Here is a 26,497-nt window from a genome sequence, read left to right on the forward strand (position 1 = left end):
TTACTTTCTGTTGTAACATTGTTCAATCTACACTTGTGTTAAAATATAATAAACACGTATTCTTCCGTTTTTTGGATACTTTACATTAGTTTTGGGCAATATTACAAATTGATCGACCCAATACCAAGTTAGTACAGGGGCAGTATTGGTCATAACAATGCTGATAATGATACTTAAACATTTCAAGATCATTTAATTATGACATTTTTTATCACAATTTGAGTCACACAAAAACACATGATGGTGTTGTACCAATATGAAATATTTAAATTATTTCCTGACAGTACTTCCTTTTGTTATACGCAATTTTTTTTTTACCAAAATGCGTAAAGTCGATAGTGGAAAAATAACTAAACAAAAGCAAAAACTACTATTGGTCTCTGCTATAAAATCTTGGATTGTTGTCTTTAAAGTTATCCGGTGTCCAGGGACTTATTTCCTCAGTTTGTAATAAATTACAAACACGGCAGAAAAAAAAAATGTTGTAACTATAAAAAAATACCCATCTAATCATTGTAGTATCAACCATATGCAGGGTTTCCGCGGGTCCTTTAAAAGCATTAAAAGTCACTAACTGTAAATGAAAGCCTTAAATGGATTTGAAATATGTTGTGCAGAGGCATTAAAAAAATCATACAATTGCAATTGGCAACAAAAAAACAACAAAAAACTGCACTTCAAGATGTTCAATATTTATTGAAAAGCAATTTTTGCCGACAAATATTGAGAGTTTCTTATATTTTGGTGTTTGTTTACTTATTCAGGATAATTAAGTTATTGACCTTCCAATTACAATGTTTAAAAATTTTACAGAAATGAAAAATATGTGTATTGCGTTTGAAAGGGTTACTTGCATTATATTATTATATGTTGTGATTACATTAGTGCTTAAATTGGCTACAGTTAATGTAAACTTATTATTATCGTTGCCAAATGCTTACAATTTTGTTTATACAGACAACTATGCTTTTGACTATGTACCGTCTTCCACCTGAATGCAGCTGGGATAGGCTCCAGCCACTCCCGCGACCCCGGGAGGGACAAGCGATTGAAAATGGATGGATAATAACAATCAATAGTAGGACATGGGCACTATATTTGTTTTAAGTTGCATTAAAATGGCATGAAAAAACATTAAATTAGATTTGCCGATACCTACATTTAATATCGTTACTCAGTATCAATCCAGCCACCTCTGTTTACATTCATAGGCTCTATCTTGCCGGTTAGCATGGCTTATTGCATCCTCCTACAGTGTGTAGTGTAGCATGTTTAGCTATTTCTCATCCTCCGGTGATCATATTACTTGTAGGACGCATAGTTTTTTTCCTGTCATGGAGACAGGGATTAGTGATTTAGAAGCGGATTTACACTGTGGAGGGACATTAGCCGCAAGTGAGGATGCTATATTGCCTTGAGGATGTGGTGGCTCGCTATTTCTCAACCTCCGGTGATCATATTACGTGTAGGAAGCATATTTTTTTTTCCTGTCAAGGAGGCAGGGATTAGTGATTTAGAAGCGGATTTACACTATGGAGGGACATTAGCCGCAAGTGAGGATGCTACATTGCCTTGAGGATGTGGTGGCTCGTCACTAGGACAAGTACTGGTATTTTTTAATTGGGTCGGTCCAGCAGGATCAATCAGATTCTAAAAAAAATTAAACGACTATCCATACTTTGTTATCCATTTATATGATATATTTTTTATGATGTACAGTATCATATAAAAGGTCTGTGCTCTGCACATGAATGCCGTACATGAATCTTATTTCCAGCTGAGTGTACCGTATTTTTCGGACTATAAGTCGCAGTTTTTTTTCATAGTTTGGTCGGGCTCCAGTGCAACTTATATGTTTTTTTCCTTCTTTATTATGCATTTTCGGCAGGTGCAACTTATACTCTGGTGCGACTTATACTCCAAAAAATACGGTAATTGTTATTTATAAAACCACATTGGTGGATCCGTGTGGTCTTTACAAGATATAACCGGCATCTTGTACAACTTTTTTTTTTTTTACATATTTTCTTTACATCAATATTCTGCACCAATGAATACTGGTATCATTGAGAATATCGATATTGGTATTGGTATCGATAAAATCTTGACATATATACATTCCTAACTGCGACACAGCTGGACTGTGTCATTAACATGCATTATCATGAGATAGCAATAGTATTAAAAGCTCAATTTTTTACCAAATGTATGTAAGTTATATTGTATTTTGTCTTTATTGTGCAATCCAAGTCTCAACTAGTTTGAGGTTGGAAATTATATTAGCTAGTGCATGGAAAGTTGAGGAACTTCTCTGTTATTAAAAATAAAATAATCTATTCATATTCCTGTAAATTTTCCCCATAGTTATTTATGGAAACATTGTAAAATGCCCATCCCTAAAATGAAGTCAAGATGAAAGCAAATGTAAAGTTAACTTTAAAAAAAAAAAAAAAAGCTCCCATTCTTCTTGATAGAAGTTCTTCAAGATGTTGAAGTGTGTCTTGGGGAATTTGTGCACATTTATTGAAAAGAACATTGTTCCACACCAAACACTGTCATGCTGGAGCAACAACTGTTCCAGTAAAGTGGGAAGTATAGAATGTTCTAAAGTGATTAAGATGAAGAAGATTTTGATGAAAATTGAGATTTCTTATCCAACTTCTGATTGATTCAAATAAAAAAAGGGGTAAAAACTTTTGTCCATAGGGACTTTATATGCTATTTTAAAAACAACGACTGACAGAATTGAACAAATGTTCACATAGTATATTCCAGTGGGGGGCCATGAGGACCAGCAAGGCCTTCTCTGCTGGCCTAACATAACCAGAAGTCATGATCATAATTAAAGTTAAAGTTAAAGTACCAATGATTGTCACACACACCGGGTGTGGCGAAATTTGTCCTCTGCATTTGACCCATCCCCTTGCTCACCGCCTGGGAGGTGAGGGGAGCAGTGAGCAGCAGCGGTGGCAGCGCCCGGGAATCATCTTTGGAGATTTAACCCCCAATTCCAACCCTTGATGCTGAGTGCCAAGCAGGGAGGTAATGGGTCCCATGTTTATAGTAATAATAATAATACATTTTATTTATAAGGCGCCTTTCTGGGCACTCAAGGACACCGAACAAAATCACAACAATAAAATGAAATTGGATAAAAAAAAACAACAAAGAGAAAAGAAAAGATGATTACAATGAATAAGCAGTCAGGAATAGGTGTGTTTTGAGTCTTGATTTGAACCGGGATATTGAATCTAATAGTCTTTGGTATGACTCGGCCGGGGTTTGAACTCACAACCCTTAATATCTGAAAGTATTCATATTCTCATCATGTCGTATTATGTTCCTAACAATGCTGTTGTTTTTAGGTTAGAGTTTGCATCCAATCAGAATTCATCTAGCTTATGTTGCCATGCTGTACGAAATCTGCCAGGGGCCTTCAGAATCAACAATGCGCTCGTCTGTGCACTGTAAGAGAACGGGCACATACAGTTGATAGACAATTGCCATAGCCAATCAGATCACGAGTTGTTGTCAGTAAGCCCTTCTAGATGGCCTCACGCTGTGATTGGATACTCACTTGGGAGTCCCAAGTGAGTATCCAATCACAAGTTGCGAAAACAGGCCATAGAAAGCCACAGAAAACTCAGAAAGAAGGAGAGCAAAATGTCGATTAGGTGGCAGATGTATATTTGCAAGGCCATTTTCAAGAAGGATACTTAAGAGAAACTACATCTTGTGAGACTAGGTCAGCCAACACCGGAATGGTTTGCCCGCCATTCACACGAATCAACTGATTATGACCAACTACGGACTACGAGTGGTACCATTGACTTATACGGCGTCAAAATGGGTGCTACAAATTCTGAGTTCAAATATATTATTTCTTAATTTTTTCATGTTTCATTTGATTTATACAATTCTTTTAATTTTGACAGTACCACGTAAGATATGTTTTAGTGAAATGAAGTGAATTATATTTATATAGGGCTTTTCTCTAGTGACTCAAAGCGCTCTACACAGTGAAACCCAATATCTAAGTTACATTTTCAAACCAGTGTGGGTGGCACTGGGAGCACGTGGGTAAAGTGTCTTGCCCAAGGACACAACGGCAGTGACTGGGTTGGCTGAAGCGGGGATCGAACCTGGAACCCTCAAGTTGCTGGCACGGCCACTCTAACAACCGAGCTATACCACCCCAATTTTAGTAGTTTTAATTGCTGAAGCGGGTTTATTGAATGTTATATGCGCCGAAAAATAGACTGTTTTGTCCACTGCTGAGGGGATTCAATGCACAGTATTGTGCAAGTGGGTTTATGTATAGTATATCCAGCCGTGTCCATGTGGTGACATAAATTACGGTATTTTGAGAGGTGAAGTTGGACTAAGTAGGACATCGCTGAAAGCCTAGGTGAGAAACGCACGGCCTGCCACTGGTATATTCTATATTGAATCCAGCATTCTTTCTCAACAAACATAACTGGTATGTTATCCATTATAAGTGTCAGTATAATTAATAACTAATTGCAGAGGCACTGTTGCTTCAATGCACTCCAAGCCAAAACTGGTAAGATAATGCCGCCAGTGTTTATGGAAAAGATGACATACTTGGAGTGGTGTCCCATGCTGATTTATTTTACTGTTTCCCATGTTATTCATCTTCTTTCAGCCGTAGGCAGCTTGGGATAGTCAGGGCCTTTGCTTGTGTGTATGTGTTTGAAAAGAAAGACTGTATTGTATGCGAGAGCTTTCAGCTGCCAATAAAATCAACCTCAAACCTCAAGGCTCGAACCTGACTCAATGCCGAGAGCATGTGTGCGTGTGTGTGTGTGTTATTGTTTTTGTCGACATGTTCCCGAAGTGCACAGAAACATATATTATTAATATGGAGATGCAAACTCAGGCTTATGACACAGGGAGTAAAAGAGGCCAACCTGTCAAAAATGTGTCACTGCTACGAGTGCAAACTCTGTGATCTGTAGTGCCCTAAACTGTCTGCCTTGGCAGACTTCCTGTGAGGAGTTGACGGGAGGCGTCATAACCCCCTGCTGGGTAGGAGCTTGACTGTGATGAGTTACATGGCGACGCTTGCTTGAAACACACACCTCCGTAAACTTCTACCGCTGTTTATTTTGTCTGCTGTTGTTCCACGGCTCGTCGCTTGGGACCTGACCTTCGACCCTTTGCTTAGCTGCACGATTTGCATGTCAAAAAAGAACTGCAAGCGGCCCTTAAAATCACAGAGTTTAATATAGTGCATTTCCAATAACTTGTTTATAGCTCATTGTAAAGCTGCAAGGAAATACTTTGGGTGCGTGCAATGTTAGGGAGCTCTAAAACGACCCATAGTGTACAATTGACCGATATTTCACTAACAAGTCCTCTGTATGTACAAACCCCGTTTCCATATGAGTTGGGAAATTGTGTTAGATGTAAATATAAACGGAATACAATGATTTGCAAATAATTTTCAACCCATATTCAGTTGAATATGCTACAAAGACAACATATTTGATGTTCAAACTGATAAAAAAAAAAAAAATTGTTGCAAATAATCATTAACTTTAGAATTTGATGCCAGCAACACGTGACAAAGAAGTTGGGAAAGGTGGCAATAAATACTGATAAAGTTGAGGAATGCTCATCAAACACTTATTTGGAACATCTCACAGGTGAACAGGCAAATTGGGAACAGGTGGGTGCCATGATTGGGTATAAAAGTAGATTCCATGAAATGCTCAGTCATTCACAAACAAGGATGGGGCGAGGGTCACCACTTTGTCAACAAATACGTGAGCAAATTGTTGAACAGTTTAAAAAAAACCTTTCTCAACCAGCTATTGCAAGGAATTTAGGGATTTCACCTTCTACGGTCCTTAATATCATCAAAGGGTTCAGAGAATCTGGAGAAATCACTGCACGTAAGCAGCTAAGCCCGTGACCTTCGATCCCTCAGGCTGTACTGCATCAACAAGCGACATCAGTGCGTAAAGGATATCACCACATGGGCTCAGGAACACTTCAGAAACCCACTGTCAGTAACTACAGTTGGTTGCTACATCTGTAAGTGCAAGTTAAAACTCTCCTATGCAAAGCGAAAACCGTTTATCAACAACACCCAGAAACGCCGTCTGCTTCGCTGGGCCTGAGCTCATCGAAAAATGGACTGATACAAAGTGGAAAAGTGTTCTGTGGTCTGACGAGTCCACATTTCAAATTGTTTTTGGAAACCGTGGACGTCGTGTCCTCCAGACCAAAGAGGAAAATAACCATCCGGACTGTTTTAGGGGCAAAGTTCAAAAGCCAGCATCTGTGATGGTATGGGGGTGTATTAGTGCCCAAGACATGGATAACTTACACATCTGTGAAGGACACATTAATGCTGAAAGGTACATACAGGTTTTGGAGCAACATATGTTGCCATCCAAGCAACGTTACCATGGACGCCCCTGCTTATTTCAGCAAGACAATGCCAAGCCACTTGTTACATCAACGTGGCTTCATAGTAAAAGAGTGCGGGTACTAGACGGGCCTGCCTGTAGTCCAGACCTGTCTCCCATTGAAAATGTGTGGCTCATTATGAAGCCTAAAATACCACAACGGAGACCCCCGGACTGTTGAACAACTTAAGCTGTACATCAAGCAAGAATGGGAAAGAATTCCACCTGAGAAGCTTAAAAAATGTGTCTCCTCAGTTCCCAAACGTTTATTGAGTGTTGTTAAAAGGAAAGGCCATGTAACACAGTGTTAAACATGCCCTTTCCCAACTACTTTGGCACGTGTTGCAGCCATGAAATTCTAAGTTAATTATTATTTGCAAAAAAAAAAAAAAGTTTATGAGTTTGAACATCAAACATCTTGTCTTTGTAGTGCATTCAATTGAATATGGGTTGAAAAGGATTTGCAAATCATTGTATTTCGTTTATATTTACATCTAACACAATTTCCCAACTCATATGGAAACAGGGTTTGTATTGTTTGCGCCTGAAATTTCCGACAATATCATTTAGATTTTGAGTAATTGGTAGATAACTAACTGTACTTAGAACGCCCCCTTTCCATCGCGAGATACGCCGCCTCCTGTTGGTGTAACGGCATCTACAGAACTAGAGCCCTTTCCCAAAACTAATATATTAACAGTGATGGGCAGTAACAAGCTACATGTAACTAAACTAAGTAGCTTAACTAAATTTTCCAGTAAGTTGGCGGTAGCTTAGCTACTTTTTTAACGCGTAGCTTGTCCTGTTGCTTAGCTACTTTTAGACCAGGAGTAGGGAACCTATGGCTCTCGAGCTCTTTTGATGACTGCATCTGGCTCTGTGATAAATGGGTTATATGGGTTATACTTGTATAACTCTTTTCTACCTTCAATGTACTCAAAGCGCTTTGACACTCTTTCCACATTCACACACTGATGGCGAGAGCTGCCATGCAAGGCCCTAACCACGACCCATCAGGAGCAAGGGTGAAGTGTCTTGCTCAAGGACACAACGGACGTGACGAGGTTGGTAGAAGGTGGGGATCGAACCTGGAACCTTCAGGTTGCTGGCACGGCCACTCTCCCAACCGCGTCCCCAAAATCTTAACTGACATTGCTTAACACGAAAAGCAATGAGTAATTCCGCTGGTAATCACAGTGTTAAAAATAACGTTCAAAATATAAAACATCCTCATGCATTTTAATCCATCCATCCGTTTTCTACCGCACCTGTTCAAGAAGTCGCATTAATGGTAAGAAGTATTTGATTTATTATTGATTAGCTTCAGAATAACAACATTATTAAAAAGAATAAGAAACGTATAATTACTCTAAAAATGTTGGTCTTACTTAAAAATGCACGCATTTAGTTGTATTCAGTGTTAAAATATATTATATGGCTCTCACGGAAATACATTTTTAAATGTACTACCAAATTATGTATAAAACGAATAACTAATGTAAAAACACATGACAAATAACCTATGTATAGTACATACTTGCCAACCCTCCCGAATTTTCCGGGAGACTCCCGAAATTCAGCGCCTCTCCCGAAAACCTCCCGGGACAAATATTCTCTCGAAAATCTCCCGATTTTCAGCCGGAGCTGGAGGGGGCGTGGCCTCCAGCTCCGGCTGAGTGAGGGCAGCCTTTTTTCACGTCCGCTTTCCCACGATATAAACAGCGTGCCTGCCCAATCACGTTATTCCATACGAGGCGTCCGGCATTCCGCCGATGAGCATGGTGCAGATGGAGAAGATCTTCTCGGCGTTGGTGTTGGCGCACACGTTGCCAAAGCCGACGCTGGTCAGGCTGCTGAGGGTGAAGTAGAGGGCGGGAATGTACGAGCTGTGCACCAACGGGCCGCCGACCGTGTAGTTGACGTAGGGCATCTCCAGGCGTTTGCCCAGGTCATGGAGCCATCCTTGTGGAAGAGACAAGGTGACAAGAAGTAAATCATCCAGAGTAGAGATAAATTGTATTATTATGTTTATCTTAGGCAGCATGGTGGGAGAGGGGTTAGTGCGTCTGCCTCACAATACGAAGGTCCTGAGTAGTCGTGAGTTCAATCCCGGCCTCGGGATCTTTCTGTGTGGAGTTTGCATGTTCTCCCCGTGACTGCGTGGGTTCCCTCCGGGTACTCCGGCTTCTTCCCACCTCCAAAGACATGCACCTAGGGATAGGTTGATTGGCAACACTAAATTGGCCCTAGTGTGTGAATGTGAGTGTGAATGTTGTCTGTCTATCTGTGTTGGCCCTGCGATGAGGTGGCGACTTGTCCAGGGTGTACGCCGCCTTCCGCACGATTGTAGCTGAGATAGGCTCCAGCACCCCCCGCGACCCCGAAGGGAATAAGCAGTAGAAAATGGATGGATGTTTATCTTACCTAAAAATAAATATATTTATTAATTAGAAAAAAAAAAACTAAATAAATTTTTACTATATTTTGCTAAAAACATCAAAATTATTTGTATTTTTATTTGTATTTTTTCTGACTCTTTATTACATCCAGCCATAGAATAATACATTAAAATAAACATATTTGAAATAATTAATTTTAAATGATCATAATAATTCATTTAAAATGACCATATTTAATTATTAAAATATTTGCTTGTTTATCAACAGCTTTAGCATTTTATTCATTACATTTTGAAGCTCTCAGAAGCCAAGTTATGTTATATTCCTTAAGATTTATTTATGCAAGTTTGAAGTATCAATTATCTAAACACGGTTTTGTTTGCATATTTTCAGGATGTATATATATATATATATATATATATATATATATATATATATATATATATATATATATATATATATATATATGAAATGCTTGACTTGGTGAATTCTAGCTTCCTAGCAGTAAATATACTCCTCCACTCTTAACCACACCCCCCACCTCCCGAAATCGGAGATCTCAAGGTTGGCAAGTATGGTATAGTATTTATATGGCTTTACTGATAAACTTAACATGTACATAAATACATTTTAAATAAAAAAGACCCATTTTAATTTGTGAAAAACTCAAAATTCAATCAACAAAATATAATTTAAAATGTGCAAAACAAAAAAGAAAAAACAGCATCCAGGTGAGGTTTTGAACAAATATTGGCATTCGAAAAAAACAATAGCCTTGTTCTCCTTTCTGTTATGATCTGCCCTTTTTCGGAGAAGCTTCTTTCTGAGGCAACAGATGTTGCTACTATGCACAGTCGACATGTGAAAGTGCAGGTTGTTTGTGAAGCCTGCTCAATTTGAAATGTTTACTTTATAAAGTGTAGACTCTGCCTTTCAAAATGTGTCCAAATTGTACTCCTCCTGCTGCCACTCATCTTTGGTAAAATGGTAAAATCCTCTTGCACTCCTCTCGCTCTCAGCCACACATGTTGACCAATGCGGCTTTAAAAGACAATTAAAAACAAAAAAGATTTAAGATCACTTCAAAGAGCCACACATTTCTAAATTCATGGGAAATTAGACACAGAAGGGTTTACATAGAAACTAATTTGTTTACAAAATATCATGACAGGTTAATTATTACCGGAGCTCTAATCTGGCTCTCGTTCGCAACCGACCCATCACTAGTATACTGTGCATGAATATAATTGGGTTTGCTGTCAGCTGAATGTGTAAATGTGTGAGTATGTTGTTGGTTTCGCATGTCTGATCAATGTAAATACAATAAATAATATGCATATTAACAGTAAGCAGCAGTTACAACACTGGGTTGGCGGGCAGTGTTTTTCAACCACTGTGCCAGATAGTCTGGTGTGCTGTGGGAGATTATGTAATTTCACCTAATTGGGTTAAAAAATATTTTTTGCAAACCAGTAATTATAATCCGCAAATGTGCCGTTGTTGAGTGTCGGAGCTGTCCAGAGCTCGGCAGAGTAACCGTGTAATTATTTTCCATATCAGTAGGTGGCAGCAGGTAGCTAATTGTTTTGTCGATGTCATGAACATGGATTGTCGTGATCACAATATGCGGGAGGCAGCGTGCAGGTAAAAAGTTATCTAACACTTAAACCAGAAATAAACAAAAGGCAAGTGCCGCTAAGAAAAGGCATTGAAGCTGAGGGATTGCTATGCAAAACGAAACTAAAACTGAAAAAAACTGAATGCTGGACGACAGCAAAGACTTACAGCATGTGGAGCAGACGGCGTCCACAAAGTACATGCGTACATGACATGACATTCAACAATGTCCCCACAAAGAAGGATAGCTTTAAATAGTCTTGATTGCGAAAACAAAGCAGGTGAGGGGAATAGCGTTCAAGGAAGATGTGAAACTGCGACAGGAAAATACCAACAAGAGAGGAAAAGCCACCAAAATAGGAGCGCAAGACAAGAACTAAAACACTACACACAGGAAAACACCAAAAAAAACCAAAATAAGTCACGGCGTGATGTGATAGGTCGTGACAGTACACCTACTTTGAGACAAGAGTTATAGTGAAGCATGGTTGGTTATGGTTTGAATCCATATCCAACAATTGTGAGTACAACTTTTTATTGTTAATATCGGCTACTGAGTTTCATTTTTTTATGCTTTCTGCTGGTGGTGTGCCTCAGAATTTTTTCAATGAAAAAATGTGCCTTGGTTCAGAAAAGGTTGAAAACACTGGTCTATGGATATAGTGGTAGGTATGATATGATTACAGACATAAAGTAGTTTATAAATGCATATTATAAACAGATATTTTATGATTAGACCATTTTGGGCCAGTGTGCATTGGCATGTATCAGCCACCCTCACCTCATAATAACAAAATCATAATGCACAGCCCAATGTTGCAAGATTATTTGTATTAATCCAGGAAACTTTAGAACATCACAGTCCTTGCATGGCCTGCATAACCCAACACGTTAAATTATTTTTTTCATGTTTGAGATATATCGGGCAAATTCTTATTCCTGCCAATGGCCTAGAACTTTCCACAGCTATTTAGGTAGAGTGGGGCAATAGAGCAAAATCAATAACCCAACATACAGTATAAGCAATATAAGGTATATGGCCAGTTCAAAGTCACTCCTGTTGCTGATCAAAATAAATAAATGTTTGTTTTTTTGTCCCCCCTAAAGTTTGTGGTCAGTCCAAATCCCAAATGTATAAATGAGAAGACCAGAAAAATTACATGACAATGGCAGAGAAAGCTCAACAAAATACCTAATCAATCTTACCTTCCTTTCTGAAAAAAAATGTTTTTTTGAAGGTGTTTTAGAAACCGGGGGCACCAAAGCACATGTGCCACAAGAAATATGTATTTTTTTTTTTTTTTATCTCTTTATGATCTACTGACCTAAAAGTCCACACAAAGTTGGTCATGGTCTGCTTTTGCAATAAGGTGGTGTCGAGTATCTTTCCTGTGGTGCACACTAACCTCTTCGGGTCTTCATTGCTTTTCCTGTGATTCACTCCGACTGCTCAATTGTTCAAATTCCGTTTTGTCCAATTGTATGGAGTGAAGCATCCCCAGGAATTCAAATAGATAAAGCCACAAAATGACAAGAGAGTTTAATAATAATAATAATAATAATAATAATAATAGATTTTATTTGTAGAAATCACTTTACATTGAGCAAACAACCTCAAAGTGCTACAGTGTATTGAAAAAAATAAAAATATAATAAAAAAATTAAATAAATAAAAATAAAAACTAGAACAGCCTAATAGCTAGAAGTAGTATGCATATATCTATAAAAAGGCTTTTTTTTAAAAAAGGGGGAAAAAAGAAGGGTTTTTAAGCCTTTTTTAAAAGCATCCACAGTCTGTGGTGCCCTCAGGTGGTCAGGGAGAGCATTCCACAGACTGGGAGCGGCGGAGCAGAAAGCTCGGTCTCCCATAGTTCGTAGCTTTGTCCTCGGAGGTTGGAAGAGGTTAACCTGTCCAGAGCGGAGGTGTTGTGTGGAAGATTTGGGGGTGAGTAGTTATTTGAGGTAGAGGGGGGCATTTCCATGGAGGCACTGGTGGGTTAGTAAGGAGACTTTGTATTCAATTCTGAGTGGAACAGGAAGCCAGTGAAGGGATTTGAGAATTGGTGTGATATGGTCGTATTTCCGCACTCTCATCAGGATCCTAGCAGCACTATTTTGTATTCATTGCAGCTTCTGGATGTTCTTGCTTGGGATCCCGACAAGAAGTGTGTTGCAGTAGTCTAGCCTGAAGGAGTCAAAGGTGTTTATATACATATACATGTGTACTTACACAATATATGTCTATTAAAGCAGTAGCATATCAAGTAAATATATTTTGTAGCTCCCACTGCCGCTTCAAGGTGGAAAAACAAATTTGACATTTCATGCATGAAACAAGTTTTAGCAACTACAAATTATTATTTTTTCTTTAATTGCTTATTTTGCAACATTTTTTTCAGTGTAAGAACAGTTGGTAACACTTTAGTATGGAGAACACATATTCACCATTAATTAGTTGCTTATTAACATGCAAATTAGTAACATATTGGCTCTTAATTAGTCATTATTAAGTACTTATTAATGCCTTATTCCGCATGGCCTTATTATACAACCAATAAGTCATTACCTAAGAGTCTTCCCTCAATAACCTCAGAATTATTGCTTATTAGTAACTCTAACCTGTCATGATCCATGTCCCGGATCATGTTTTATGTTCTGTTAGTTTTGGACTTCATAGTTCCTGGTTTTTGTGCACCCTTGTTTTAGTTACCATGGTTACTTATTATTTCCACCTGCCTCTGATTAGTGTTCGCCCGCTCACCTGCTGCCCGAGCACTAATCAGAGGCATTATTTCAACCTGCCTTGCCCTCCAGTCAGTGCTGGAGTATTGTTTGTTGTATGCTGTGGACTCCCTGTTTCATGCAATGCTCTGTTCATGCTTGTTTTCTGGAGATACCATAGTTCAAGCTGACGATTTCATGCTTAGTTCATGCTGCTCGTGCCTTGCCAAGTAAGTTTTGTTTATCTATGCCACAGTTAGCGACTTTTTGTTTCATGTCCATAGTTTAGGCTAAGTGTTAGCTTTTGTTTCCTGCGTTAAGTTGTGCCTTTGCCTTGTGCGCCTTTTTGTTTTCACCTTTTTTTTAACATTAAAACCATGTTTTCTTGTACACCGCCTGTCATCTCTGCATCTTGGGGTTCGTCACCTCCACATCATGACATTGCCCTAACCCTTATATGTTCCCCTAGTGTCCAAATAACTCTAAGTTAAGTCTTTGTTACTTTAATAAGCAACTAATTAATGGTGAATATGTTCCCCATATGTTTTATTTTTTGAGCCTGACTTAAGCCTAGTCCTGAAGCAAACATCCCTCACATTATATATTTTTCTCAACTTTTCTTCAATCTAAGAAACCTTAAAACCCCTTTATTGACATGTATAAGACTCTGACCCCACTCAGGAAGCCCATAGTCAAGTCAAGTGAGAGACTGTCTAGTGTCTACATAAAAAAGACTACATCAGGAGAAAAGAATGTCGTCCTTGAAAAGGAGGAAACCCTAATAGGATACTCGGGTGGTCTAGCTCCTTCTTAGTTGCCTTTACGACACTCATTATCTTTTAACAATCCCTCTAAGACTGTTATCATTTTTGAAGAATAGATTATATACTACCACTTGTGAGCAATGGTTCATATCATACTTTATTACTATGCTTTAACAACTGACACATTATTTATGCGACGCAATTTGCCCAAGTGTCAAGTCATTGAAAGTTTACGTCTGTCACTGAACCACATCATATGATCCTTTGAACGATGATTTTGTACTGATTTTATATTGATTTGCTTTTTATTGCGCTTTCAGACCAAGCAATAAGAACCATACATGAAAAATTAGGGCTGGCAAAAATAAAACGTTAACGGTTTATGGTAACCACTCTATATAATGAAACCACACCACTCAGTTATGTTTGGAATCTGAGGTTAAGGCTAAGGCTTTCGAACAAAAGCGCTTATTAAAGTCTGCAGAGACTAACACAAAACTGTGTTACTAAATATAATGAAAATAACAAAGCACCGTGCGCATAACGTGGCAAGAAAAATCTAGACAACAGAACATCTCCGAACACATTTCAGATTTGAGGGCAATTGGTGAGTAATCATGTTAAATTAATTAACTAACTGTAATTAGTCTGAATATTATTTTTTATCATTTACTAGCCCTTGTAGAAAATATTTAAAAAACGATACATTTAGGAGTCAAATTGGCGTGAATATGATTCAAACAGTCTTTTCTTTGTAAGGGAAAAAGTAGTGATGGGCACGTCTGATCTCTAGACTTAGACTTCCTTTTTATTGTCATTCAAATTTGAACTTTACAGCACAAATAAGAACGAAATTTCGTTACATAAGCTCATGGTAGTGCATACTTGCCAACCTTGAGACCTCCGATTTCGGGAGGTGGGGGGAGGGGGGTGGGAGTGGGCGTGGTTGGGGGCGTGGCTAAAAGGGGAGGAGTATATTTACAGCTAGAATTCACCAAGTCAAGTATTTCATATATATATATATATATATATATATATACTTGACGTTCAGTGAATTCTAGCTATATATATATATATATATATATATATATATATATATAAAATAAATACTTGAATTTCAGTGTTCATTTATTTACACATATACACACACATAACACTCATCTACTCATTGTTGAGTTAAGGGTTGAATTGTCCATCCTTGTTCTATTCTCTGTCACTATTTTTCAAACCATGCTGAACACCCTCTCTGATGATGCATTGCTGTGTGGCACGCACAAATGTGCTTTCATCAAATGCACTAGATGGCAGTATTGTCCTGTTTAAGAGTGTCACAACATTGCTGTTTATGGCAGACGAACTGCTTTACGGTATACAAAAAAGTGACTGCTGTTGTTGTGTGTTGTTGCCACGCTGGGAGGACGTTAATGAAACTGCCTAACAATAAACCCACATAAGAAACCAAGAACTCGCCCTCCATCATTCTATAGTTATAACGTGATTGGGCAGGTACGCTTTTTTATAATGTGGAGGACCTGAGTCCGCCTGAATTTCGGGGGATTTTCGGGAGAAAATTTGTCCCGGGAGGTTTTCGGGAGAGGCGCTGAATTTCGGGAGTCTCCCGGAAAATCCGGGAGGGTTGGCAAGTATGTGGTAGTGGTCTAGCTGATATAATACACATCTCGATTAAAAGAAAACTATCTGATACGGTCATTCCTCGTTTATCGCGGCCAATCGGTTTCAGGCCTGACCGCGTAAACATTTGTACGGATTAGGTTTATTATTAACACAGTAAATATTGTCATAGTTCGTGCATAAAAAATTGTTTACGACCTTCTAAATATGATTTTAACATCTTTAGAGTGCTCGAAAAATGAAATAACCCGCATATAGTCACCTTTGCACCCACTATACAACACACTATAGTAGCCTTGAGTGTGTTGTAATGTAGATTACAGTAACGTATTTTTCAGACCATAGGGCGTACCGGATTAAAAGGCGCACTGCCGATGAGCAGGTCTATTCAGATCTTTTTTCACACAAAAGGCACACCGAATTATAGGGCGCATTAAAGGGGTCATACTATGATTTTTTTCTAAATGTAAAACACTATCTTGTGGTCTACATAACATGCAATGGTGGTTCTTTGGTGAAAGTGTTGCATAGATTATGTTTTACAGATCAAGTAGCTTTCTGAGCGTCTCTTCAGGATGCGCCGTTTTGTGGGCGGTCTTACCGACGTGGTTCACCTTATGGAGCGTCTTTTCCCCGTCATCTTTGTTGTAGCGGTGTAGTGTGCAAGGACGGGAGTGGAAGAAGTGTCAAAAGATGGAGCTAACTGTTTTAATGACATTCAGACTTTACTTCAATCAATAACGGAGCAGTATCTCCTCATCCGTGGCTCAATAATGCAACATCAACGCCGGAAATGAGTCCCGTAAAAAACCGTCCGACCGGAACCCTCTAATAACTAAAGTTCCGTGGGTGAATTATGTAAACCCACTACAGTTTTTAGCGTTTTGATAGCTAGTCTACTGACAGATATAAGTAAGAACTTTACACTACTTTATATTAGAAATGGCAACAGCGGAAGATGAATGCCACATAAGAAGGTTGAGAAAAATAAGAAGCTTATGACAACGGCGTCAGCACGGACTACAGTTGCGGACACGCGCACATTTTCAGGTCTTATGCAGATCACACTTACATATCAGCAGGTACCAGAAGGGAAGAAAAGTTGGTTTTGCGTAATACTGCAAAACAATACGCCAGGTAATATGTCTGCTAATAGGTGCCATTTTGCGTCCTTAAACACACACCATAATGATACTCGTATGTTTAATGCACCGACAATCCATCAAGCGGTGCGGCTTCGTAGCTTACCAAAGTCATACTAAAAACATTTTGACAGATTTTTGAGTGCCGTGTGTAATGTTCTATATTCTCAATGGAACATTCAAAGTTTTGGTGTCGTTTACTGCCATCATATTGCAGTCTACACGTATCTCTTATGTATGACTGCCATCTACTGGTCACACTTATCATTACACCATGTACCAAATAAAATTGCTTCAAGGTCGGTAAGCACAACCAGAATTTTTCCGTACATTAGGCGCACCGGGTTATAAGGCGCACTGTCGATTTTTGAGAAAATGAAAGGATTTTAAGTGTGCCTTATAGTCCGAAAAATACGGTACTCACCAGAGGCTTGGAGGGTCCTCCAAGCATCATTGCTAGCTTTTATTGACATTCATTTGTCATAGTCATGTTCCCTTCTTCTGCAGTAAGAAAGATGCCGGAGTGTCGTGCACTGAGAGGCAGAGATGTGGGCGCGGCTTTGTGGCTGATAGGACTCAGATTGGTGGATAATTGGCATTTCTATAAATGTTCATCTATACACTTGGCGAGAGATTTAGCGCTCACATTTAGATTTAATATTTAGATTTCACATTTAAATTTAGATTTAACATTTAGCGTTCATATTTGGGTTTCAAGATTTACATTTGAAATTCAGATTTAAGATTTTAATTTTGATTTAACATTTAGATTTAGATTTAAAATTTAGATTTTACATTTGTGTTTGGATTCAACATTTACTTTTAGATGTAACATTTATATTTAGATTTAACATTATATTTAGGTTTAGATTTAAGATTTAGATTTAGATTTAAACATTTAGGTTTAGATATAACATTTAGATTTAAGATGTGGATATAGATTTAACATTAAGATTCATATTTAAAAATGTAAATGCAACATTTAAATATAATATTTAGAGTCCACATTTAATTTAAACTTAAAAGTGAGCTTAATGTGAGAAATATATCTGCGAGAATAGTTTAACTGAACTTTTACATTCGGTACCCCATATACAAGGGCCAATCTACAATATTTGCCGCGTCGACTAAAAGGAGGTTATAAAACACAATCTGGGTAATTATTTGTTTTATTTTATTAGATATGAGGTCAAATCTGATGCACCTCAATTTCCCCCTAAAACAAAGCAATTTAAAGGGGCCACAATATGCACAACCAACGTTTCTTACCGGTTAGCACCTGATTTTGTGTACCGTATTTGGGATAGTCCCAAAAATTTGAAATCAATAGCGAAGATATTTATAAGAAATTGTTGGTTTCTTCTCAAACTTGTGCCAAATTATTCATTTGGGATTTACTTTTAGTGACGTATTTTGCCGTAGTTATGTCAGCAGATATCTCCATACATTATAGAGGTTTACTCCAAGAGCTTTGCATGGGTTATGATGTCCATGATACGACCCAAAAATGTATCAATTCATAATTGGCATGAATTTCTCTCTTGGTAGTCCTGTGATTACTGCTCTCATAAGAACAAATGTTAAGTGTAATTTTGGCTTTTTTATGTTGTGTTTTTTACAGGTTATTGGTGGGGGCACCCTATGAAATGAATGGCGCTTACCAGACTGGGGATGTATATAAATGTTCACTGACCAAACGGACTAATGGAAACGGCTGCACCAAGCTTAACCTAGGTAAAGTATATACACTGAATATTGCAATGAAATAGGAACACCAGCACTGTGCCCATTATGTAACATGTTGCATGTTCTCCTGCATGCGTCCCGTTAAATAACATTGTGGCATGTGTGAGACAGACATTGCTACTCAACCAAGCATTCCTCATTTTACTGTTTTATGGTTTATTTCCACGTGTTTTGTACAACTAATGCCACCGCACGTCAATGTCGAGTCACATGGTTTGCATGTGCTGAGCCTTATAATTAGCTGACTTGTGCAGCCAGACAGACGTAAAAAACAAACCACCAAGTCCAAGATATTGAACGTGCCATGTGGCCTGTGCATGGTTTTGAGGGTGGTAAATTTGAGTATCTCTTGTTTTCCATCAAGGAAGGATATCTCTGACCAATGTATCAGAGCGGAAGGACAAGATGAGGTTGGGAATGACACTTACAACCAATCCTAAGGATAACAGCTTTGTGGTGAGACCATCTTAATTCAAAGTGAATGGATCCTCATTAGGATCCTGATATCATTTCTGTGTCATTGTTTCCACTTTTAATGCTTTTCTATAGAGCAGACTCATGTTAAGAGCAACACTTAAATTGTTGGATGTTAGTGTTTCGTACCTTTCCTGTGGTAAATTGTATTTTTACATTTGGATTCAACATTTTCAGTCCCCAGAGACCCTGTTTAATAATGGATACATGGATTAAGTCATTCTCGACAATATGCTTTAACACAGGGGAACTGCACTTTTTTGGGCTATTTTTCCTATTATTTACAATCCTTATGCAAGACAAGCACACATATATTTTTTTCAGTAACACTTTAGTATGGGTAACATATTCACCATTAATTAGTTGCTGATTAACATGCAAATTAGTAACATATCGGCTCTTAATTAGTCATTATTAAATACTTAATAATGCCTTATTCTGCATGGCCTTATTATACAACCAGAAAGTCATTAACTAAGAGTCTTCCCTTAATAAACTCCGAATTATTGCTTATTAGTAACCCTAACCCTAACCCTTATAGGTTCCCCTAATGTCCAAATAACTCTAAAATAGGTCGTTGTTACTTTAATAATCAACTAATTAATGGTGAATATGTTCCCCATACTAAAGTGTTACCATTTTTTCTTAATTTTATACATTCTAACCAGTAAATAAATGCAAGAAAAAGTCAGCTTACAATGGGGCCTACAGGAGCTGATCTATTCTGCCTATAAAGCGCTTAAAAAGCATCCAAACACTTCCATCAAGTTTTTAAATACATGTACACGCTGTAATTAAATGTAATGTAGTAACAGGCACATTTATAAAAATGTGTAATAGTTACGCATTTTGGTAATTTGCGCATTAATTTCACAAACCTTTGACAACGTCACTGATTGCTGCTCACGGCAGACTTCTTGAGAGCCAACAAACGATCACTTACTGTACGATGTCTGCTGTCAATGTGATGCCGACTGATGGGATGTTCATATATTTCTGTTTAGATGAAGAATGACTCATAATCCTCGCGAAGAAAAAAAGGGGTTGGAAACAATCGTCTCTTTGTGTTATTTCTCGCCATTCACGGGTCTAAATTGGCTGTCAAAGTTGACCAACTTGTCAGATTATGTCCCGATGCTTCTATTATCAAGGTGAGAGGCATTATTTACAATCTAGACCAGGGGTCCCCAAACTACGGCCCGCGGGCCGGATCCGGCCCCCCAGCATCCAAAATACGGCCCACAGGAAGTCCCAAGTTAAAAAATTGTTTTTAATTTTTTTTTTTTTTGTTTGTTTTTTTTTTGTTTGTTTTTGTAATATTTCCTTTCTAATCCATTTTCTACCGCGTGTTACTCTTGGTGTCTCCTAGCCACTCAGGCAAATCATATTGTCTAAAAATGAATTTTCTCATCGATAATGTGACAATGTTAAATGTTGATGAACATCAATGTTAGTTGATGTTAAATGACAAAACGGATTATAAAGACAATGTATGTATATATATATATATATATATATATATATATATATATATATATATATATATATATATACAGCCTGGCCCCCAGCCAAATTTTTTTAACCCAATGCGGCCCCCGAGTCAAACAGTTTGGGGACCCCTGATCTAGACTAAACTTTCGAGGCGAGAAAGCAGCTCACCAGCTGATGATGTCCATGTAGCAGCACAAGCTAATCAGCGCTCTGACCACAACGCCGCTAAAAAATAGTTTGTCTGCGTTTGCGCTTATAATAACGATATCACTCTTACTTGGTTAATATCCAAGTCACGAAATGTAAATGGAGTATTGCTTGTATTCCGTCATGAGACTTCTTCCTGGCAGTGAAAAACTGTGTTGGGCAGCAAGCAGCGCGCAATCTCTGTGAGTAGGCAAAGGGCCTAGATCCATCCATCCATCCATTTTCTACCACTTGTCCCTTTCGGGGTCGCAGGGGGCGCTGGAGCCTATCTCAGCTGCATTCGGGCGGAAGGCGGCGTACACCCTGGACAAGTCGCCACCTCATCGCAGGACCAACACAGATAGACAGACAACATTCACACTCACATTCACACACGAGGGCCAATTTTAGTGTTGCCAATCAACCTATCCCCAGATGCATGTCTTTGGAGTTGGGAGGAAGCCGGAGTACCCGGAGGGAACCCACGCAGTCACGGGGAGAACATGCAAACTCCACACAGAAAGATCTTCCTGCAAAAAGCAGATACAAGCAAAAAATCTAACTATGCAATGGAAAATATCCCTATACTTTATCAGAAAAAGATTTGGTGAGTGATATCAAGGATTATCCGTCTGCGGAATTCCCAGACACATCGAACTATCTTGTACTCCAGATGTCATTCTACACGACAAGACAGATGACAACTTGGAAAAGCATGGAGACCCACAACTTCTTTGTGTGTGGCTGGGTCAAGGAACTTGGTTTCAAGACTCTCCCGGACTGCATATCCATTTCACAAACTAACAATTACTGAATCATTACCATAGTTTGTTTTTGTCCTGTTGTCATATGTACTCTGACACAATTGTGTACAAAATCAACAAGAGGGGAAGCATTGAAGTACCTTTCCTGACAGTCAATACGTTGTTAAAAAGTAAAATACAAATATTATCAAGATAATATTGCAATGGGAAATGCAAATTGTTAAACCAAGCAAACCTTTTAAACGAAACAATCACTAAAAACGTGTGCGTTCTTCGACTCAACAGTTCCCTTGGACTGGAGTGCATGCTACTTTTCTCGTCATCTTTTGTCAAATCTTGCACTCTTCTGCCCTTCTTGATTACCTCTCAAAGGGAACTCTGAAGCAACGTTTATCCTTTTAGCAATTTGAACGGTTCGTACGGGACGGTATAGCTCGGTTGGTAGAGCGGCCGTACCAGCAACATGAGGGTTGCAGGTTCGATCCCCGCTTCCGCCATCCTAGTTACTGCCGTTGTGTCCTTGGGCAAGATGCTTTACCCACCTGCTCCCAGTGCCACCCACACTGGTTTACATGTAACTTAGATATTGGCTTTCACAATGTAAAGCGCTTTGAGTCATTTGAGAAAAAAGCGCAATATAAATGTAACTCACTTCACTACAGCTGAAACCAATGCAAGCGTAGGGCCTTTTTCTTCGAGAAAGGCTAAATGGAGCCTAGTACCCATTAAGAACAGACGCTGGCTTGACCACCACGCATATTTAATGAGCCAGACGTGACGTCATGTAAATCCAAGCAACTGTTGACAGTTTTGGGATGGTTATTTAGGGGGCTTTATGGGCTGAATAGGTGACCTCTATTGATTCTATTGTAAGCGGACTTTTATTAACGAGTTAGAATGCATCAAAAAATCCATCTTTCTTCTTGTTCTACATAATGAATGTAAAAGATAGGCAACATTTGTAAATCGGTGCAATTCCCCTTTAACGGGTTTTTGTTGAGACATCCACATAACACATCTGCAGTTGAGTTTACTTATATTTGTGGATCGATTTCCTTTAGATTCTGAGATGATCAGCAAAAAGCAAATGTTAGTAATTAGTAGACAGGACAAAAAATGTCTTGACACTTGACCCAGGATTCTCAGACATCACTGTTCATTGCTCGCTTGGGATGGATACCAAAATGGGTATCCTTATTGGATAAGCATAGTTATCAGAACAAAAAAAAAAGTAGCTGCCTGATTTCTGGGATTCAGGGTGATATTGTATAGGTAATGTTTTGTAAGTCGCCACACAGAATCTAACACTCTTTTTAAACTTTGTTGCCGACCTTAATACGCCAACGGCGTCGTTAAAGTCCTACACCGCTAGCAGCAACAACACAAAACAAATCCCGGTCATGACTAGCGAGGTGCATTCACAAACCTTGGAATTGTGAGTATTATTAGTAGTATTATTACTATTGTGAGCACTACACCACAAGAAAGTTTTTTTGTTTACACATTCTCTATTTTCTGCCAGTTTTTATTGTGGATTTTATCTCTTATTTTTTAATGTATCACTTAAAAATAATATTTAATAAAATTATAACTAAGTATTTAAATTACCAGTCTGTTCAACTTGAATGTCACAAAATTCCATAAAACTAAAAAGTCACTTAGTTTTGTTTTGGGTTTTTTTACAATCATTTGCATGTTTCCCATTTTTTTAAAGTACTGACACCATTTCAAAAGTACCGATTTAATACTAGTATCAGTTAAAATGTAAACTATACCCATCCTCGCTTGCTCTTTCCTCTACAAACCCTCTTTCTAGCTCAGGGGTCGGCAACTCAAAATGTTGAAAGAGCCATATTGGACAACAAATACAAAAAAGTAATCGGTCTGGAGCCGCAAAAAATTAAAAGACTTATATAAGTCTTATAATGAAGACAAAACATGATGTAAGTGGCTAATTAGCTATATTAGTCTACTATAAAAAATACTATGTGTCGCAGGCTGACGCAAAGCTTTGTTGACAGAAATGTTGAAATGTAATATTTATTCTACACATTTTTACAACATTGGAAAACATTAGTAAAACTTCTCAGAGGGTGAGATAACTCCTGGAAAGGACTGTCTTAGAATGGTCAAGGTATAGATGTGTGTGTCCAAGTTTAATGTAAACGTCAGGCTGTCTTCTTCTAATGGATTTATTACAATCTTGGCAAGCTGGGTAACGTTTGCTGTGGCCCGGAACAACATGGCCCACAAACAACTATCAAAAATGCAGCCAATATTACGTACAGATAATGTGTCATGAGACATTGAAAAATAAACTACCGTATTTTTCGGAGTATAAGTCGCACCTGCCGAAAATGCATAATAAAAAAAGAAGAAAAACATATACAAGTCGCACTGGAGCCGGGCCAAACTATGAAAAAAAACTGCGACTTATAGTCCGAAAAATACGGTGAGTACCCATAAGTAAAGGAAATTAAATGAGCTCAAATATAGCTCCAAACGAGGCATAATGATGCAATATGTACATACAGCTAGCCTAAATAGCATGTTAGCATCGCTCAGCTTGCAGTCATGCAGTGACCAAATATGCCTGATTAGCACTCCACACAAAACAATAACATCAACAAAGCTCACCTTTGTGCATTCACGCACAGCATAAAACGTTTGGTGGACAAAATGAGACACAGAAAGAGTGGCAAAAAACACGTTTTTCTGTGGCAGCGTCGGAGAAAGGTGTACATGTAAATAAACTGTTGAGTCACAGTCCACACAATGGTGAGTTCAAGGGTCGCTGAAATTAGTAGGACAAAACGGCGCTCGCCAAATACTCTCATCAGTGAAGCATAAACACAAACACATTAAACAGTGGATTAATTAGGAAGATTTGTGTCGTGTTTGTCCTACAGAAACCATATTACAACAAAAAACATTTTTAAATAATATATTAGATTCAGCTTCAGGACCTTACCTGTATCGCTTAAATTGCCATCATTCCCTTCCAACATACTTATCAGAGTAGTTTAAAATGATCAAATGTATAGGCGCTCACCACTGGTGAATGATAAAGAAAGATGGTCTATAGAATAGTTGTCACGGTCCAACCTGACACTTTTTGCCTGTTGCAATTGCAGTAACAACTCAAGATAATGTTTTTGATACCAGATAAAAACAAACTTGCTTTGGAGGCCACACAGAACGATGCCATTTTGCACTGACGTTACATTGTACATGTATGTTATATTAAGTGTTGTACTATTTAGACATTGTAATCATGTATTTATAAATTATTACCGACTTTCACCTGGGTTTTTTTTAACCCTCCCGCCAAAAAAATCTTTAAAAAGTTTATTTCGTGATGCAAGCATTCCATTGGGATTCACAAAATGTTATATTTTAATTTGTCACACCTTAAAGGCCTTTTGACATCTGACACCCACACCAATTGAGGGATAACTGACCACAGTGCACACTCGATACCCTCACCAGTATGAAGAGTTGGCTGGGAAAAAGCAAAAATAATAAGTTGCCAATTTTGAATTATTAGCATTGTTATAGTGGGATGTGTCTACAAAAGTTGAACATTTATATACAAATCATAAAAATATTTTGGCCCGACTCATCAAAAACAAACGCTTACCACTTATTATCCAAAAAAAAATAATTGCAAACAACAAACTATGAGCATTTTTTTTTTTAAATAACGTGAATGCTAAATCACAGCTATCCAGGAATTCACTGTAAAGAGATAGGCATGCAACCTATACCAACTATAAGTATATTGACCAAGGATGACCAACAAAGACAGCTGATGTTGTTATTCCAGGTGCCTAATTAGGTCCTAAATGTGTTTTATATGGCGATAGTTCATTATGACCCTGCAGTTAGAATAATGTGGGTTTTTTTTTATTTGTGCATTGAATCTTTTAATCAGTTCCTGGAGGCTGTTGACTTCAGTTTGTTTTGATTAAAAAAAATAATAATAAAAAATTCCCTGTTAGATAAAATTGAAAAAATTATAAAATAATCAGTCCCTCTGGTTGAACGTTTTATTAATTGCCATTTCTTTTCTAAATTGCTTATCCTGTCATGCAGGCTTAAGGCTAAAGCTGACCGCAGGGTGATGAAATGCATTCACTACATTCCCGATTTTTATCATAATAATGTACAGGTAATGTTTTTATTCACAGGGCCTAAAGACATGCTAAATGGAATGTGCAAACTATAAAATTGTGTGTGCTATTAGTGGGCAATAGATAACAATTGCAAAAGTGGTGCAGAGCGCCCTTTTTGCCTCTATACCAGCGGTCACCATGGAGACACTCTTTTGCCTCCGCATGTGTAGCATCATATGGTCCAACATGTAGCGTTTAGTGATGTTGTTGACATGCAGCACACTAATATAATATTTACCATCTTTTCTGGGCTATATTGAAGCGCAATCTAGACCATATAACTTACTTTTAGCATGCTGAAGGTGTACTCTAGGAGGCACTGCAGTATTACAGTATGATGGAAAATGGAAATGAAAAAAATGCACATTATAAGAAGTTTTTGTATAAAAAATGCCAGCAAACACCGAAACAAACCAATTGAATTTGTTTTAATGAGCCCCTTAAATCCTTCAGCAACTACAGAATTACAAAATGTATTTGCTTAGCAGACTATATGTCTAATATTTGTTTTTATTTTTGACAGTCCATGCACAGACGGAATATTCTCTCTCTAAATCGTCTGTCTTTGCAGTGCTGTCGCCTTTTTTCGCACAGCCATTTTTGTAGATGCAAAACAGTTGAATTCTTGATAAGTCCCATTGCGAGTGCTAAATTATCATATTTGCATCTCCTCATAGCATTTTGGGCATTCTGACAATGAACATTGAACCCCTGGAAAAAAAAATTATGGGATCCACAGCCTTGGAGGATGTTCATTCAGTTGTTTGATTGTGTCGATAACAGACATGACACAAAACTATAGTCATTTCAACTGGCAACTTTCTGGCTTAAAGAAACCAAGAATGTAATTGCTCGATCAAGCAAAGTAAAAAAACAAATATGGATTTACTCAATTCTGAGGAAAAAATTGTGGAAACATTAAAAACAAACAAACAGTATTTACAAACTA

At 38.1% G+C, this 26,497-nt stretch overlaps 1 protein-coding gene across 1 annotated transcript in view; it reads left to right on the forward strand.

Moving 5' to 3' along the window:
• itga11a (integrin, alpha 11a) overlaps positions 1 to 26,497 on the forward strand; it is a 191,696-nt gene that overhangs the window by 52,753 nt on the left and 112,446 nt on the right. The window contains exons 3-4 of the mRNA XM_061974906.2: positions 18,334 to 18,446; positions 18,823 to 18,914. Of these exons, the coding sequence (XP_061830890.1) occupies positions 18,334 to 18,446; positions 18,823 to 18,914 (205 nt within the window). The remainder of the gene's footprint in view (positions 1 to 18,333; positions 18,447 to 18,822; positions 18,915 to 26,497) is intronic.

The sequence above is a fragment of the Nerophis lumbriciformis genome, linkage group LG15 (assembly GCF_033978685.3).
Source record: "Nerophis lumbriciformis linkage group LG15, RoL_Nlum_v2.1, whole genome shotgun sequence".
NCBI classification, from domain to species: Eukaryota; Metazoa; Chordata; class Actinopteri; order Syngnathiformes; family Syngnathidae; genus Nerophis; species Nerophis lumbriciformis.